Source organism: Zingiber officinale, chromosome 8A, assembly GCF_018446385.1.
Source record: "Zingiber officinale cultivar Zhangliang chromosome 8A, Zo_v1.1, whole genome shotgun sequence".
NCBI lineage: Eukaryota > Viridiplantae > Streptophyta > Magnoliopsida > Zingiberales > Zingiberaceae > Zingiber > Zingiber officinale.
The window spans coordinates 75,385,688-75,398,778 of record NC_056000.1 but is presented as its reverse complement, the minus strand read 5'-3'; the positions used below and the strand labels follow the sequence as shown (position 1 = coordinate 75,398,778).

Genomic DNA, 13,091 nt, shown 5'->3' with positions numbered 1-13,091 from the left:
TACAAGGATAAAGAGGAAAGTAGTCAAAGAGATTTGAGGGTTGACACCTGCAACATGGAGAGATAGAGATAGGGATGGAGATGAGAGAGCGAGAGAGAAGGGAATAGAAGAGGAGTTGGTTGTCTTTAGATTTTAGGGTGCGTTTGGTTCGGGGTTATTCTTGATAATCTTGGTTATCCATCCAAGGTTATCAACAAAAACCTTGTTTGGTTTAGGTATTCGATGATTCCCAAGTAATGTTCCATGCCCGACACGTCAGCAAAAGGGTCATGCAGCCCGGAATCGGAAAACCTCAGAAAACTAAGGTTTTTGTTGATTCCGGAGTTAACAAATTTTTTTTACCAAAAATACCCTCCGATAAGAAAAAACATGAAAAAAAAGAGAAAAAATGTAAAAAAAATATTAAAAAATGTAAAAAAATAAAAAAATGTTGTAAAAAATTTTAAAAAATAAAAATTTTAAAAATAAAAAATAAAAATTTTAAAAATGTTAAAAAAATTTTAAAAATTTAAAATTTTTTAAAAATTTTAAAAAAAATTTTAAAAAAAAATTTATAAAAATTTTAAAAAATTAAAAAAAATTTTAAAAATTGTACAAATTTAAAAAAAAAATTAAAAATAAAATAAATAAATAAAAATTTAAATTTAAAAAATGTAAAAAATAAAAAAATAAAAATATAAATAATATAAAAATATAAATAATATAAAATATAAAAACATTAAAAAATAAAAAAATACATAAAAAAGTAAAAAAAAATATACAGGGAAAAAAAAGTAAAAAAACATTAAAAAATAAATAAATAATAATAATAATAATAATAATAATAATAATAATAATATGTATTGTTGGTTTTGTAATTGAGGGTAATACGGTAAAATATTAAACTAGGGTATTCATTAAAACCTTCAAACAAACAAGTTTTTGTTGCATTACCTAAGTTGAACCAAACAACATTTGGTTATGTTTTATTCCCTATAACCTTGGTTATGTGATTACCTGGTAATCACATAACCAAGATTATACATGATGACTTGAACCAAACACACCCTTAGTGATATCTTTAAGAAAATCTTTTGGGATCTCCTGTGACACCCTCACAGCTATCCAGTCGATGATTGCATGCCCAAACCAAACTTGCGTACCCATCCATGGAGGACTAGCCACGCCCTCCATAACCAGAAATCACACAGCCCTCACCCCACCTCTCCTTTTCAACTTAAAACCATTGGAATCTATTTCTGACTATCTCCTTCTCATTATTATTTTTTATTGCTTGCATTACTACCACATTCACTAGTTCTGATTCCAGCATCCTCATGACAAAGGTTTATGTTTACACTTAAATTAAATTTGATTAAAATATATTATTTCTATTTTATTTTAACTTGTTATATATATTCCCTTTATTTTGTCACCTTCCCGACCATCCATGGAGCTTTGGAATGGGTATCAAATGACAAAGGGAGAAGGAAAGTCCTTGTTCATGTATGTGAATAAGATTTTTGAGATTCGCACCACCTTAAAAAGACATAAAATTTCAACATATACTTCTACAGCATCTAGTAATGTCATGCAAGATACCCTAATTGCAGGTAAGGTGAAGATAATTCATTTTTATTTTATTTTTATATTTTTAGTTAGTATATATTTAGTTTTTTGAATCGATTAATTTTAGAAATGACTAATGTGCTCGATAAATTTTTTTTTTACTGATCATCAAAGTAAATCAGAAAATACTCGTGAAAATTCATTCATACAATCAATGTTCTTAGATCTGCTTCTCACTAGAGGAAAAATCTCTTACAATATAAGATAGTTCAGATTTAGACCTTAAATCTTTTAATTATTTATTAGAGGATCTAATCATTATACCACGACAATGGCATGATAATTCATTCATCTGACAACTAGTGGAAAAATGAGGTTGGTCTAACTATCTATCCAACATTGACAAAACCCTTGCAGGAACACCTCCTCTATCCACATCATTAATTACCACACATTGCTTGTAGGTGGCAATGGTGTGCATGGCTAAAGTTGATTCATCTAGTTGGCTCAGGATTAGAATAGAAAGTATTAATCAATAGAATGGTAGTAAAAAGTTATCATGTTGATCTAGATATTACACTTAATCCGTCTTAGATTATGTGACGAAAAATAAATTACAACATCAATTTATATTCGACCATCAAATAACTATAGGTGGAAGGGATTTTTTTTTAAAAAATATACATCCGTAGAAATGTGATCCCGCCTAATAAATCTGAAATATTAATCAATAGAATTGCACAGGGAGAGAGACGTCCTAGGCAATGCATATGGCTGCATGCCTGCCTCTGCTGTATGATTCATTCTCGCACTCATTCATCATGAAGTCTCTCTTTCATTCTCCCTCCCCACAATCCATATTGAACAGTGAACTAATTGACAAATGGCCTGAACCGAGCATCAAGTTTCTACATATGTATTCTGCCATCTCCAGGTTTCACATGCAGCTGACCTAGTGACATTCGAGCAAGGCAAGGAGAGCAGTAGCTTTTAGATATGCATGCTCACCTTCAGTTCCTCTCGAGGCAACACATATGTGCATATATATAATATCCATCTGACTCCACTCGATCCTTTTGCAAATTATATACTCCTCGTCTGACACCACTTCTTTTGCTCTTCCAATCCTGTCAGTGTTCACTGAGTCCCCACAGCCACATATATCATGTATCATATATGGGCCCTGGTAGTACCCCTAAGGCTCTATCTAGGTGGAGTATGGAGTTTGCAGGTTATATTATAGACATGGCTAAAAAAGCTTTTCTGTGTTTCAGTCAAATTAAACTTAATATTTTGTATTGAAAAATATGTGTGAGATTTCATTCCTCCAGAGGGTGAACCCACTAACAGTGCCATGGCAGGCATTGCCCTTGTTTATCCCTGAATAGTCTCCATGAAAAAATAAAATTACCTTAGGCGTTGGCAATCAATCTCTGGACCATTTGCATAAATGAAAACACTCGAGTGCAACAATTTAGAGGATATTGAGATAGGTAGGCTATTGTGAGTCTTGGACCGAACTTGACATGAGTCTCGAGTCCTCACCAGGGGCCATCGTCTGAAGGTTGAGAATCGGTGAAGGCCACTGGTCGAAATCTTCCAGGTTGGTCTTTGCCAAGAGGGAAGTTCCAGAATGAATCAGAATTCTCATACAATATATAGAACACGATTAGTGAAGCCAAAAAGAGGCCCACCAATATCAAGTAGATCTGCCACTCTGTACGAGGAAAACAAGGCATCAAAACCCAAAGCCCTAAATCATACAAGATGAGAAAATTAAGAATGAAATAGAATGATATACCTTTCCAATCTGCAGGTACATTGAGTTTGGTGAGCTTGAACCCCCATTGACTGGAAGTAGAAATAACAACCCTGCATGATCCACAAGGGAAAGTTTGAACTAATTGGATGAACATCTTGGGCGTGAAAACTCCATATTTGTAAAATGTAAATTGACAAGTTATTAAACGAAAGTGCTAATAAAGGGGAAAAAAAACTATCTAAAGCATGCAATTTCCAGCTTATCAATTACAACCCATCAGTTGCCTTAATATTTTGCTACCTGCTAATCGATTTGAGCAAACATTTTTTATTAGATTTTAATTAGCAAACATCTTAAGTTGCAGATGAGACTATTTTCCTTCCTGTCTTGAAATAAAAACTTGGTAATTCAGAGGGGGAAAAAAAAGAAGCATCAAGGAAATGTCTAGCTTACTTTAAGGATGTAAACCATGTCGATACCTTTCTTTAGGAGCAAATTCCATCAATGAAATGGGAGTGCCTAGATGAAGCTTCTTACTCAAGTGAGAAATTGACATTGTGTTCACTTCGACTACACACATATCACCATCTTTGCTGCCACTGTTTCAAGGAATGATAGCCAAATGTTCGTTGACAAAGGAATGACATGTATAAGCTAAGAATTAACTATTTCTACACACGTATCACTGTCTTTAACTTATTAGCATGTAAATACAAGCTCATTCAACAATTATCAGAGAATATGATCTATGGAGCATGGAAATTGCATAATGATGGTAGGATGGGCTAATAAAACAAGATATAGGAACTACAATAGAGCTGGATATGGAGAAAGAGAGATGATACAGGCGGAAGAAATTGTTGCAATAGTAGTAAAGCATAGCTATTTAGCAACCTCATATTGAAAAAGTTAATTAAATTTTTATCCAGGAATCTTAGTTTAGTTTTGCTGGGTGCTTAGTATTAAAAATGGACATGTGATGGGTTTAGTGAAGTTGGCAGGAATCTTGGATCTAATGGTTATCTAAAGGCGGCTTGCACGATCACTGAAATCAACTTGAAGTTGCTTCATCTTCATCTAATTTCTTTCCCTGCTTTCTCCCTCAACTGTCCCCTCTCCTCTACCCCCTTCTCTGCACCAAGAGGTATCTACACAATCTGAATCCCACGTCTCTTCTTCCTTGCCTCTCTCCTCCCTTGACTTTTATCAAGCTATTGTTTCCTTCTCCAACCCATTCCCTTCTTACGCCATTAGGTTTATCAATAGATCTAATGCCTCTTCCATAGCACCTATAACATTTGCACACCACCACCTACAACCACTGTTGCTCTCTTTTATTTCCAATTGGGGTTACACTTCAATCAACTGAATCTATGCAGTGGTCTCCCCTTCATTCGGTTTATCTCTCCAACAATACACATTTATACTAAATGGTGGACTCTTAGAACATAGGAAATAAAACATACATGACTCATAAACTTTGATCGACTCTTAGGATTTCTTACAAAGAATAAAGACATGATTACACACCTTTTGACTGATTCTTCAACTTCTCAAACATTGACTTTCAACATGGAACTATTAGACAACATTATTTTCCAAAATAGGTTTATCATTATCCAAAGTATGCCAAATTAAAAATTGGCCTATGGAACTTTATTTTTGCCCTTACAGACTTTTAGAGGAAAGTGTCAATTGTCTCCATCAGTGCAAAATGACCTGAAGAACTTTCTTCAGCACATTTGATGGTTTTTATATGTGAATTTGATTTACCAACTATTGCATTTTACTAAGAGTGGAACAAGGCTTATTCTCATTGAAAAATTAAGTACACGTATAAACAATTGGATTAACAAATTTCCAAGAGCACTTACAGTCCAAGGTACTTCCCATCCAAGCTAATTGAAAGAACAGAAATAGGCTTTCCCATTAGCTTCTTATAACCAATTCTGTTCCATGTACTAATATCCCATACTGTAGTTACCGCTTTATTACCTATTTTCAGCCAAATTCGAGACTATTCAGAAAATAAGTAGTAATTGAAATGACTTTTTTAGGTTGATGGTTAGCAACCTTTTTGGCCAGTGCAAAATAAGAAGGGTTTTGTTCCATCTCTAGAAAATCGGCAACACTCAATCTTCTCATCCTGAAACATGCCATAGAAAAGACATTATAAACAACAGACCTCGGAACTTTATAAACAACAAATACATGACCCTGAAGGGGAAGCTTACTGCAGTGCGAGTTAATGAGGCTAATGGAACACCCTCAGCTATCTTCCATATTCTTGCAGAACCATCAGTAGATGTTGAAACTAAGAATTCTGAGTCTAAGCTGATAAATAAAGTTCAAAGAAAATGTACTGTGTAAGCATCAACCCATCACCATGATGATTATTATAAGTAACGTGTGGCACTTAAGAGGTAAATCTAGTGATCGTACTATTTTGAAAGTAACCTATGGAAAAACTCATAATTAATCAGTTAGCTCAGGAAAAATTGATCCCAGTTACCGTTAACTAGTTACTAAAGTTCCAAATTAAGAATATTTCTGCAACTCTATCATGTAGTTCAGTAGTTCATATTTTGACAAGTTTTCAGATACTTTAATATCAAGTTTATTCATGTTCCAACTCATACTTAATCAGGAATACATTACATTTCATAAGATTAATCTAAAGCAATTTCATAATAATCTCATTTATATGCAGAATTAAATGTTATTGGAGGTTAATAACCATATCTCTACCTAAGGCTCTTCTTATCAGAAATGTGTTATCAAATTATCCCATATATTTCTACCCCAATCAGAATAGACAAATGGAAAACAAATTTAATTAGGTCATCAGATACAAACTTCAAGCTGCTTAACATGAAAAATATCGGATCAACTTATGGGTGGTTGAAAATATGCAAGATAAGCAGACATGATGCTCTTCACATCAAGTCAAACACAAAGTAGTGTGGGATTCCGATAGCCCTCTATTCTGTGCAAGAGCATATCAATGATAATGTAATTACAAGAGGAGAAATAAAGAGTGATGCAAAAGAGCTGCTTTACCTGATATCCATGTCTCTAAAAGAGTTGTGAGCTTTTGGCTCATCTAAGAGCAAATTCAATGTTGGCCAATGAATTATTCTAAGATGTCCATCCTGAAGTAATAAAAAAAACACTTTCACTGTTCAATTAAGTAGATGTTGAAGCAGAGCATCAAAGCACACTCATTATATGATTGTGTAGTGCACACATTGTATTTATAGAGTTATAGACTTATCCTACACATCAGCATAGGTTTTCTCTATTTTCAATTTATATATTTTAATTAAGTTCAAATCGGTTGCTGGATAGAGAATTACAATTAATGAATAGTCTAGGATGCAAGAAAATACATACTTCTCCACCAACAGCAAATTTCAAACCATCTGTACTAAATGCCAGACATTTCTGAGTGCCAATGGACTGGATAGCTGGAAGATCCTTGACTAGGATCTTTATACCCAAATTGTGATAATCTAAGTCATATAATCTGCAAACAAAAGAGATGAACTGTTTTCTGAAATTTCTCACTGAAAGTTAAAAGCAAAAAAACAATAAATTTGTCATTCTACAAAAGAGGAAGCATTTGATTTGTTGAAGACAAAATATAAAGGGAAAAGGAATTGCAAGAATCTTTCACATGAAAATAGGTCTGAAATATCATGAGTTTTCATTACTAATTTTTTTAGTTAAGCATGTAGGATTATCACAAAATGATCCATTTCAACGTACCATAAATAAAAAGTTCTATTTTTTTATAATCTTAACTATGAAATAGGTCGGACCTCTTCACTTGGCTACAGAGTCCGGTCGGACCGTATGTTTAGCACATCTGATCGGACCATAAGCCCGATCGGCTAGGATACTTGGCCGAAAGGTGTAACCGAGCTAGCCCCACCCCGAGTGACTAAGCAAACTCGACTCTGAAGGACACTTATATCGATTGGGGTTTCATCGATCTTGAGGGGCTCAGGATCCGATCAGACAAGAGGTCTGATCAGCTAGAACACCCGGTCCAGACATATGATCATGCTAGCACCGAATGTTGACCTCTCCTTGACTTTGACTATCACATCAATCGGCTTCCATGACTTTGACCTCAACCTCGGGGGCCCCACATTCCACGCCATATCAATCAGCATTGAAGTCAGGTGGAAGTTGCTTTCCAAGATAATCAATATACAGCCTCATGATTTCAAAGTACATCTAAAATACCAGTGTTGCATTAAATTCTACTCACCACAAGTTGAGGCTTGTTTGGGTAAACTATCTTAGATAAAGTTAAATCATCTAAATTAACTTCTTCTTTTTTCCCAACAATCGAGATCTTCATCAACGACAAAGTAACGTGGCAGGTAGTAATTACCCGAATCTTTTGAAACCCCTAAACTGTAAAATAGATGAAAAGTTCACCTGCAGCCGCTGGCGGTGGAGCAAACGAACTCGTCCCCACTAGGGTGCACCGCGATCCCCAGTGGGTCGCCTCCCTCCTCATCCCTGATCACGAACCTCGCCTGCGACACAATTCAATGTCACTCTTGGTCAACGTAACCCAAAAACCAACGGGTATAATCAAAAGACGAGCAAGGGGACCGAATACGAACCAGGGGATCGGGGGAGAGAGAAGCGGTCTTGGGGTCGAACTCGATGATGTCGATCACGGGAGGGCAGGAGTGATTCCTCGCCCTTCCCATCACCACCAGCAGCCGCTTCTCCGGTCCCCGGATCCACGCCGCGCACGTCGCCGGTCCCGCCGTGTCGTCGCCCTCCATCTCTTCCTCTTCCTCTTCCTCTTCCGATTCTACGCGATCTCCCACGAAGAGACAGAGAGAGGGGGGATTTAAGGAACGAGGCGGCGACCAAACTTCGATCCTCACGCCGAAGCGAACGTTGTCTGCTTGTTGAACGTTGGGGGTTGTACAAGAGGAGACGGGGGAATATTCTGAGGGCGATGCCGCAGGATGGGATGTGTTGGGTCCCTTTTGACTTTTTTTTTTTTTTTTTGTTAATAATTGTGGGAGAAAGAAACTGGAATACTGTCAACGACATCAGACAATTGCGATTCACAGTTTGCTAAAAATGGAATAAATAAATACATACATTCTTCGGCATTCTGACTCTCAGATTTCTACAAACTTTTAAAGGATATATGAATTTATAAAGGATATATTTAGTTTCTAAAATATCCTTTGTCCGAAAGTTTCATCAAATGTTATAGGGCAAACCATCAACTGCCTGATTATATCTGGCTTCCGGTGCATCCAGCGGTTAGACTTTCTAAATTGTTAATTAAGTATTTGAGCGTTGAATCTCAACTATGATATACCATAAGAATTTTTATTCAGTGAAATGATCATTCTGAAAATACTGATCGTTTAATAGAGCATCAATCTAATCTCACCTTTTAAATTTTAAAGGATCAATGATAATTTATCAAAGGATGCACGTAGCTTTTTGAATTCATCAAAAAGTATACGTTATTTTGATATTTACTAAAGAACGTATTTTTTTAAATACATTTTCAATTTTATCCTTCTGACAAATCAGACTTTTTACTTTTCTCTGTTATTTCTTACCCTCTCTTCTATTCTTCTCTCATATGCATGTAATTAATCTTATTTTTCCTCTCCTCTCTTTTTTTTTTTTTTTTTCATACGTACATGCATATCAGACCCACGACGTTTAGAGTTTCGTTGATTTTTTGATAACATTTTAATACATTTGGAGAAGTCAAAATAATCAATAAATAACATATTTGAACTTTTTATAACCCCAAAAATCGATCCATTATTTATTTCAGCTTCTACATAGGTATAAAATTATAATAATGATGAATAGACAAAACTCCTCATGCGTGGGCCTAACATGGAGGTTTTTTTTACTGATTTTTTTATTACATTTTAACACCTTGTAGATGTCAAAATAAACAATGGATAGCATATTTGAACTCCTTGTAACATCAGAAATCTACAGAAACTTAAATGGGCGCAATCGTTTATTTTAACTTCTCTAAATGTATTAGGCCTTATATGAATCATATCAAACACATGTTAGACTTAATATGATTCCATATCAAGCCCAATGTGAGTCTCACTCTATTAGGAATGCTCAACTGTTTTAGGAACTCTTCATTTCATAATGGATGTGTTTATGATTGCTCCAACACTGCGCCACTAGTTTGGTGCAATCAAGAATGAAAAATCCTCAAGCACATACAGGTAGAAGGAACAAGCAAGTGCTTAATTTAAACAATCATACAAGTCATAATCACTTAAGGTCAGTACTCAACCTCTTGGATGACATCAATGTAGTGAAGGGCACCTTGTTTAAACTGAGCTCCTCCCCTTGGAAACTTGAGGTACTCTCCTGAAACTTTCACCCAGTTCTGGTGTCCTTTTACCTCTGCAAGCTAGGTATGGGGGGAATATCAGTACTCAAGCTAATATGATTCATATTAGGCCCAATATTTAGAGATTTTTGCTGATTGAATCATATCATGCCCAACTTGGAGATTTTTACCGATTCTTCCTTATTACATTTTAACATATCTGATAAGCCAAAATAAATAATGAATAGCATATTTGAACTCCTTGTAACCTTAGGAATCCACAGAAATTGAAATGGGTGTAATCTGAGGTCTCTAGGTCCATCAGTGAATTTCGATCAAAATCCACTAATGGACCTAGAAAGCTCCGATTGTACCCATTTCAATTCCTGTGAATTCCTGATGTTGCAAGGAGTTTAAATATGTTATACATTGTTTATTTTGACTGTTAGAATGTGTTACAATATAAGAAAAAAGAATCAGCAAAAAATCTCCACGTTAGGCTTGATATGAATCATATCAGGTCCATGTTAGGCCTGATATGATTCCATATCAGGCCCAACGTGAGCCTGATATGATTCCATATTAGGCCCAATGTGGGTCTCACTCTATTAGGAATGCTCAACTATTTTAGGAACTCTTCATTTCATTATGGATGTGTCTATGATTGCTCCAACACTGTATGCCACTAGTTTGGGCAATCAAGAATGAAAAATCCTCAAGCACATACAGGTAGAAGGAACAAGCAAATGCTTAAATTAAACAATCATACAAGTCACAATCACTTAAGACCAGTACTCAACCTCTTGGATGACATCAATGTAGTGAAGGGCACCTTGTTTAAATTGAGTTCCTCCCCCTGGAAACTTGAGGTACTCTCTTGAAACTTTCACCCAGTTCTGGTGTCCTTTTACCTCTGCAAGCTGGGTATGGGGGGAATATTAGTACTCAAGCTGATACGATTTATATCAGACCCAATATTTAGACATTTTTGCTGATTCTTTTTTTTTATATATATTTTAACATCTTATAGATGTTAAAATAAACAATGAATAACATATTTGAACTCCTTGTAACATCATAAATCCACAGGAACGACTGTACCCATTTCAGTTCCTATGGATTTATGATGTTACAAGGAGTTCAAATATGCTATCCATTATTTATTTTGACATCTATAAGGTGTTAAAATGTAATAAAAAAATCAGTAAAAAAACCTCCATGTTAGGCCCACGCATGAGGAGTTTTGTCTATTCATCATTATTATAATTCTATACCTCTGTAGAAGCTGAAATAAATAATGGATCGATTTCTGGGGTTATAAAGAGTTCAAATATGCTATTTATTGATTATTTTGACTTCTCCAAATGTATTAAAATGTTATCAAAAAATTAACTAAACTCTAAACATCGTGGGCTTGATATACATGCACGTATGAAAAAAAAGAGAAGAAAGAGAAGAGAGGAGAGGAAAAATAAGATTAGTTACATGCATAGGAGAGAAGAATAGAAGAGAGAGTAAGAAATAATAGAGAAAAGTAAAAAGTCAGATCTGTCAGAAGGATAAAATGGGAAATGCACTTAAAAGGTGCATTCTTTAGTAAATATCAAAGTAGCATGTGCTTTTTGGTAAATTCAGAAAGCTACGTGTGCCCTTTAGTAAATTGTCGAAGGATTAAAACTTTTAACTTGGGACTCGTAATCAGACTTTATCAACAGCCACACATGCATAATTCTGATATCTACATTTATTATGGGCTATGTTCTAAAATTTGTTAGGCGCTAGTCGGGTGCTAGACTAGTACCTAGTGCCTAGGCTGCCTAGACGAAAATTAAGCATCGCTAGGCTAATTTTATGGTATCCACATAAATTACATAATATATCACATACTATAACTCTAACACAATAACATCAAATTTAAAATGAGTTTAAAATTACATAACATATTAAATTTAAAATGAGTTCAAACTTTTAAATTACGCAACTAATAAAATATCACATTTATTCTACTTCTTCTTCTCTATAATTTTTAACAACTTACTTTTCATCGGACACAAACTCAATATCATCATTATGATCCTCCTCTTCTTCTTCGGATGTAAAGTCATCCTCGTGAAGTTCTCGCACTCCAGAGATTCTTCGGGGCTATAAATTATCATATACTCCACATGCTTCATCAACCATTTGTCACGAGTCCAGAACCTAGTTCAACTTCAGCATCTTCCCCACCATCCACAATCCAACCTTGTGATTTTGAAACATCTTTTACAAGGAGGACATCCACATTCCTTTCTTTTTCTCTTTTTTATTTGTTCAACAATCTAGCATTAAATTGGACAAATACTATATTGTTCAACCTGTTGGCATCCAACCTATTTCTTTTCTTTATATGATTTTTTTTAAAAAAATAAATATTATAGTTAGTGACATAAATATAAACTTTAAAACAAATTAAAGACTTAAAGTTTAAAATTTACCCCTTCAAATGCACTCTAATTTCTTTCACACCCAGATAAACTTATAGTTAATGAAAGTATTCTCAATATCACTCTTAGCAAGTTGGGTGTGTGAGCACCGTATGCACTCCACCATGCACATAGAGCAAATTTATCATCATTCTTTCCACATACTTTTGTTGCCAATGTTTTGCCAAATAACTCAGTCTTGTCTCTATATTTTACAAATTCCTTGTTAATAATTATATCATGTAGATCTAACTCATTAGCATGCAAAATTTTCATGCATTCAAAAATCTCTGTTGCAATATCCTCATAAAGAGCAATAGAACTATCATTATAGTAAAATAGGGATTCAACAAAAGGACAGTAGTATGTAATGTTGTATCAAGTCTATCCTTTATTTTTGACTCAATAATCATTATGATAGGTTGATAATTTGATTCCATATTATTCATGGTCATCTTGATATCTTCTTTAGCTTGAAGAAGTTCCCTATATAGAAACTCCATGGATGACTTTCTGTCTCTATCTACCAATCGAAGAACTCTCACTAAAGGAGTAAATATTTTTAAACAAAATGTCACACCATTCCAAAAACTCATGCTCATCACAGTAAAGTAAGTCAATTTTCCTTTATTTGTTTTTGACCATTTACATGTTTCCCACAAATTACTTGTAAACATGACCCTTAAACTAGTTTTTTTTTTACAATCAAACTTTGCAATGTGAGGAAATTTGATGCAAACTTAGTAACTCCTGGTCGGATTATGTCTCTCTTCTTTTTTGAAACTTCTCATCAATGACAAAGTCTTATGGTGAGCATAAATAAAAATGGTAAAAAACTTGGCTTGCTTAATAATCTTTTTATATCATGGAAGCTTGCCAATACTTTCAAGCATGAAATTAACAGTGTGAGTGGCACATGAACTCCAAAAGATCCTAGTGTTGGATCAATCGCACA

The 13,091-nt window shown here is 34.6% G+C and overlaps 1 protein-coding gene across 2 annotated transcripts; it reads right to left on the bottom strand.

The window, feature by feature from the left end:
- Nucleotides 1-2,816: 2,816 nt before the first annotated feature.
- Nucleotides 2,817-8,300, bottom strand: LOC122009583 (SEC12-like protein 1). Of its 2 annotated transcripts, XM_042565789.1 has the most exons (11): nucleotides 7,951-8,300; nucleotides 7,760-7,860; nucleotides 6,704-6,836; nucleotides 6,371-6,462; nucleotides 5,545-5,644; nucleotides 5,384-5,456; nucleotides 5,185-5,305; nucleotides 3,790-3,909; nucleotides 3,350-3,420; nucleotides 3,243-3,265; nucleotides 2,817-3,157 (listed from the first exon to the last, which is right to left on the bottom strand). In XM_042565789.1, exons 1-11 carry the CDS (start codon nucleotides 8,116-8,118, stop codon nucleotides 3,047-3,049), a joined length of 1,113 nt encoding a protein of 370 aa, XP_042421723.1. In that variant the 5' UTR covers nucleotides 8,119-8,300; the 3' UTR covers nucleotides 2,817-3,046. The 2 variants fall into 2 exon arrangements, with proteins under 2 accessions (XP_042421723.1, XP_042421722.1); XM_042565788.1 differs by having other exon boundaries at nucleotides 2,817-3,265; nucleotides 7,951-8,283.
- Nucleotides 8,301-13,091: the final 4,791 nt, after the last annotated feature.

Excerpts from the sequence above, each read along its gene's own strand:
- LOC122009583 (XM_042565788.1), bottom strand. The coding sequence starts at position 8,118 with ATGGAGGGCGACGACACGGCGGGACCGGCGACGTGCGCGGCGTGGATC. Across the intron at positions 5,306-5,383 it reads ATTTTGCACTGGCCAAAAAG|GTAATAAAGCGGTAACTACA; the intron begins GTTGCTAACCAT and ends GGCTGAAAATAG. Across the intron at positions 3,266-3,349 it reads TGTACCTGCAGATTGGAAAG|AGTGGCAGATCTACTTGATA; the intron begins GTATATCATTCT and ends TTCCTCGTACAG.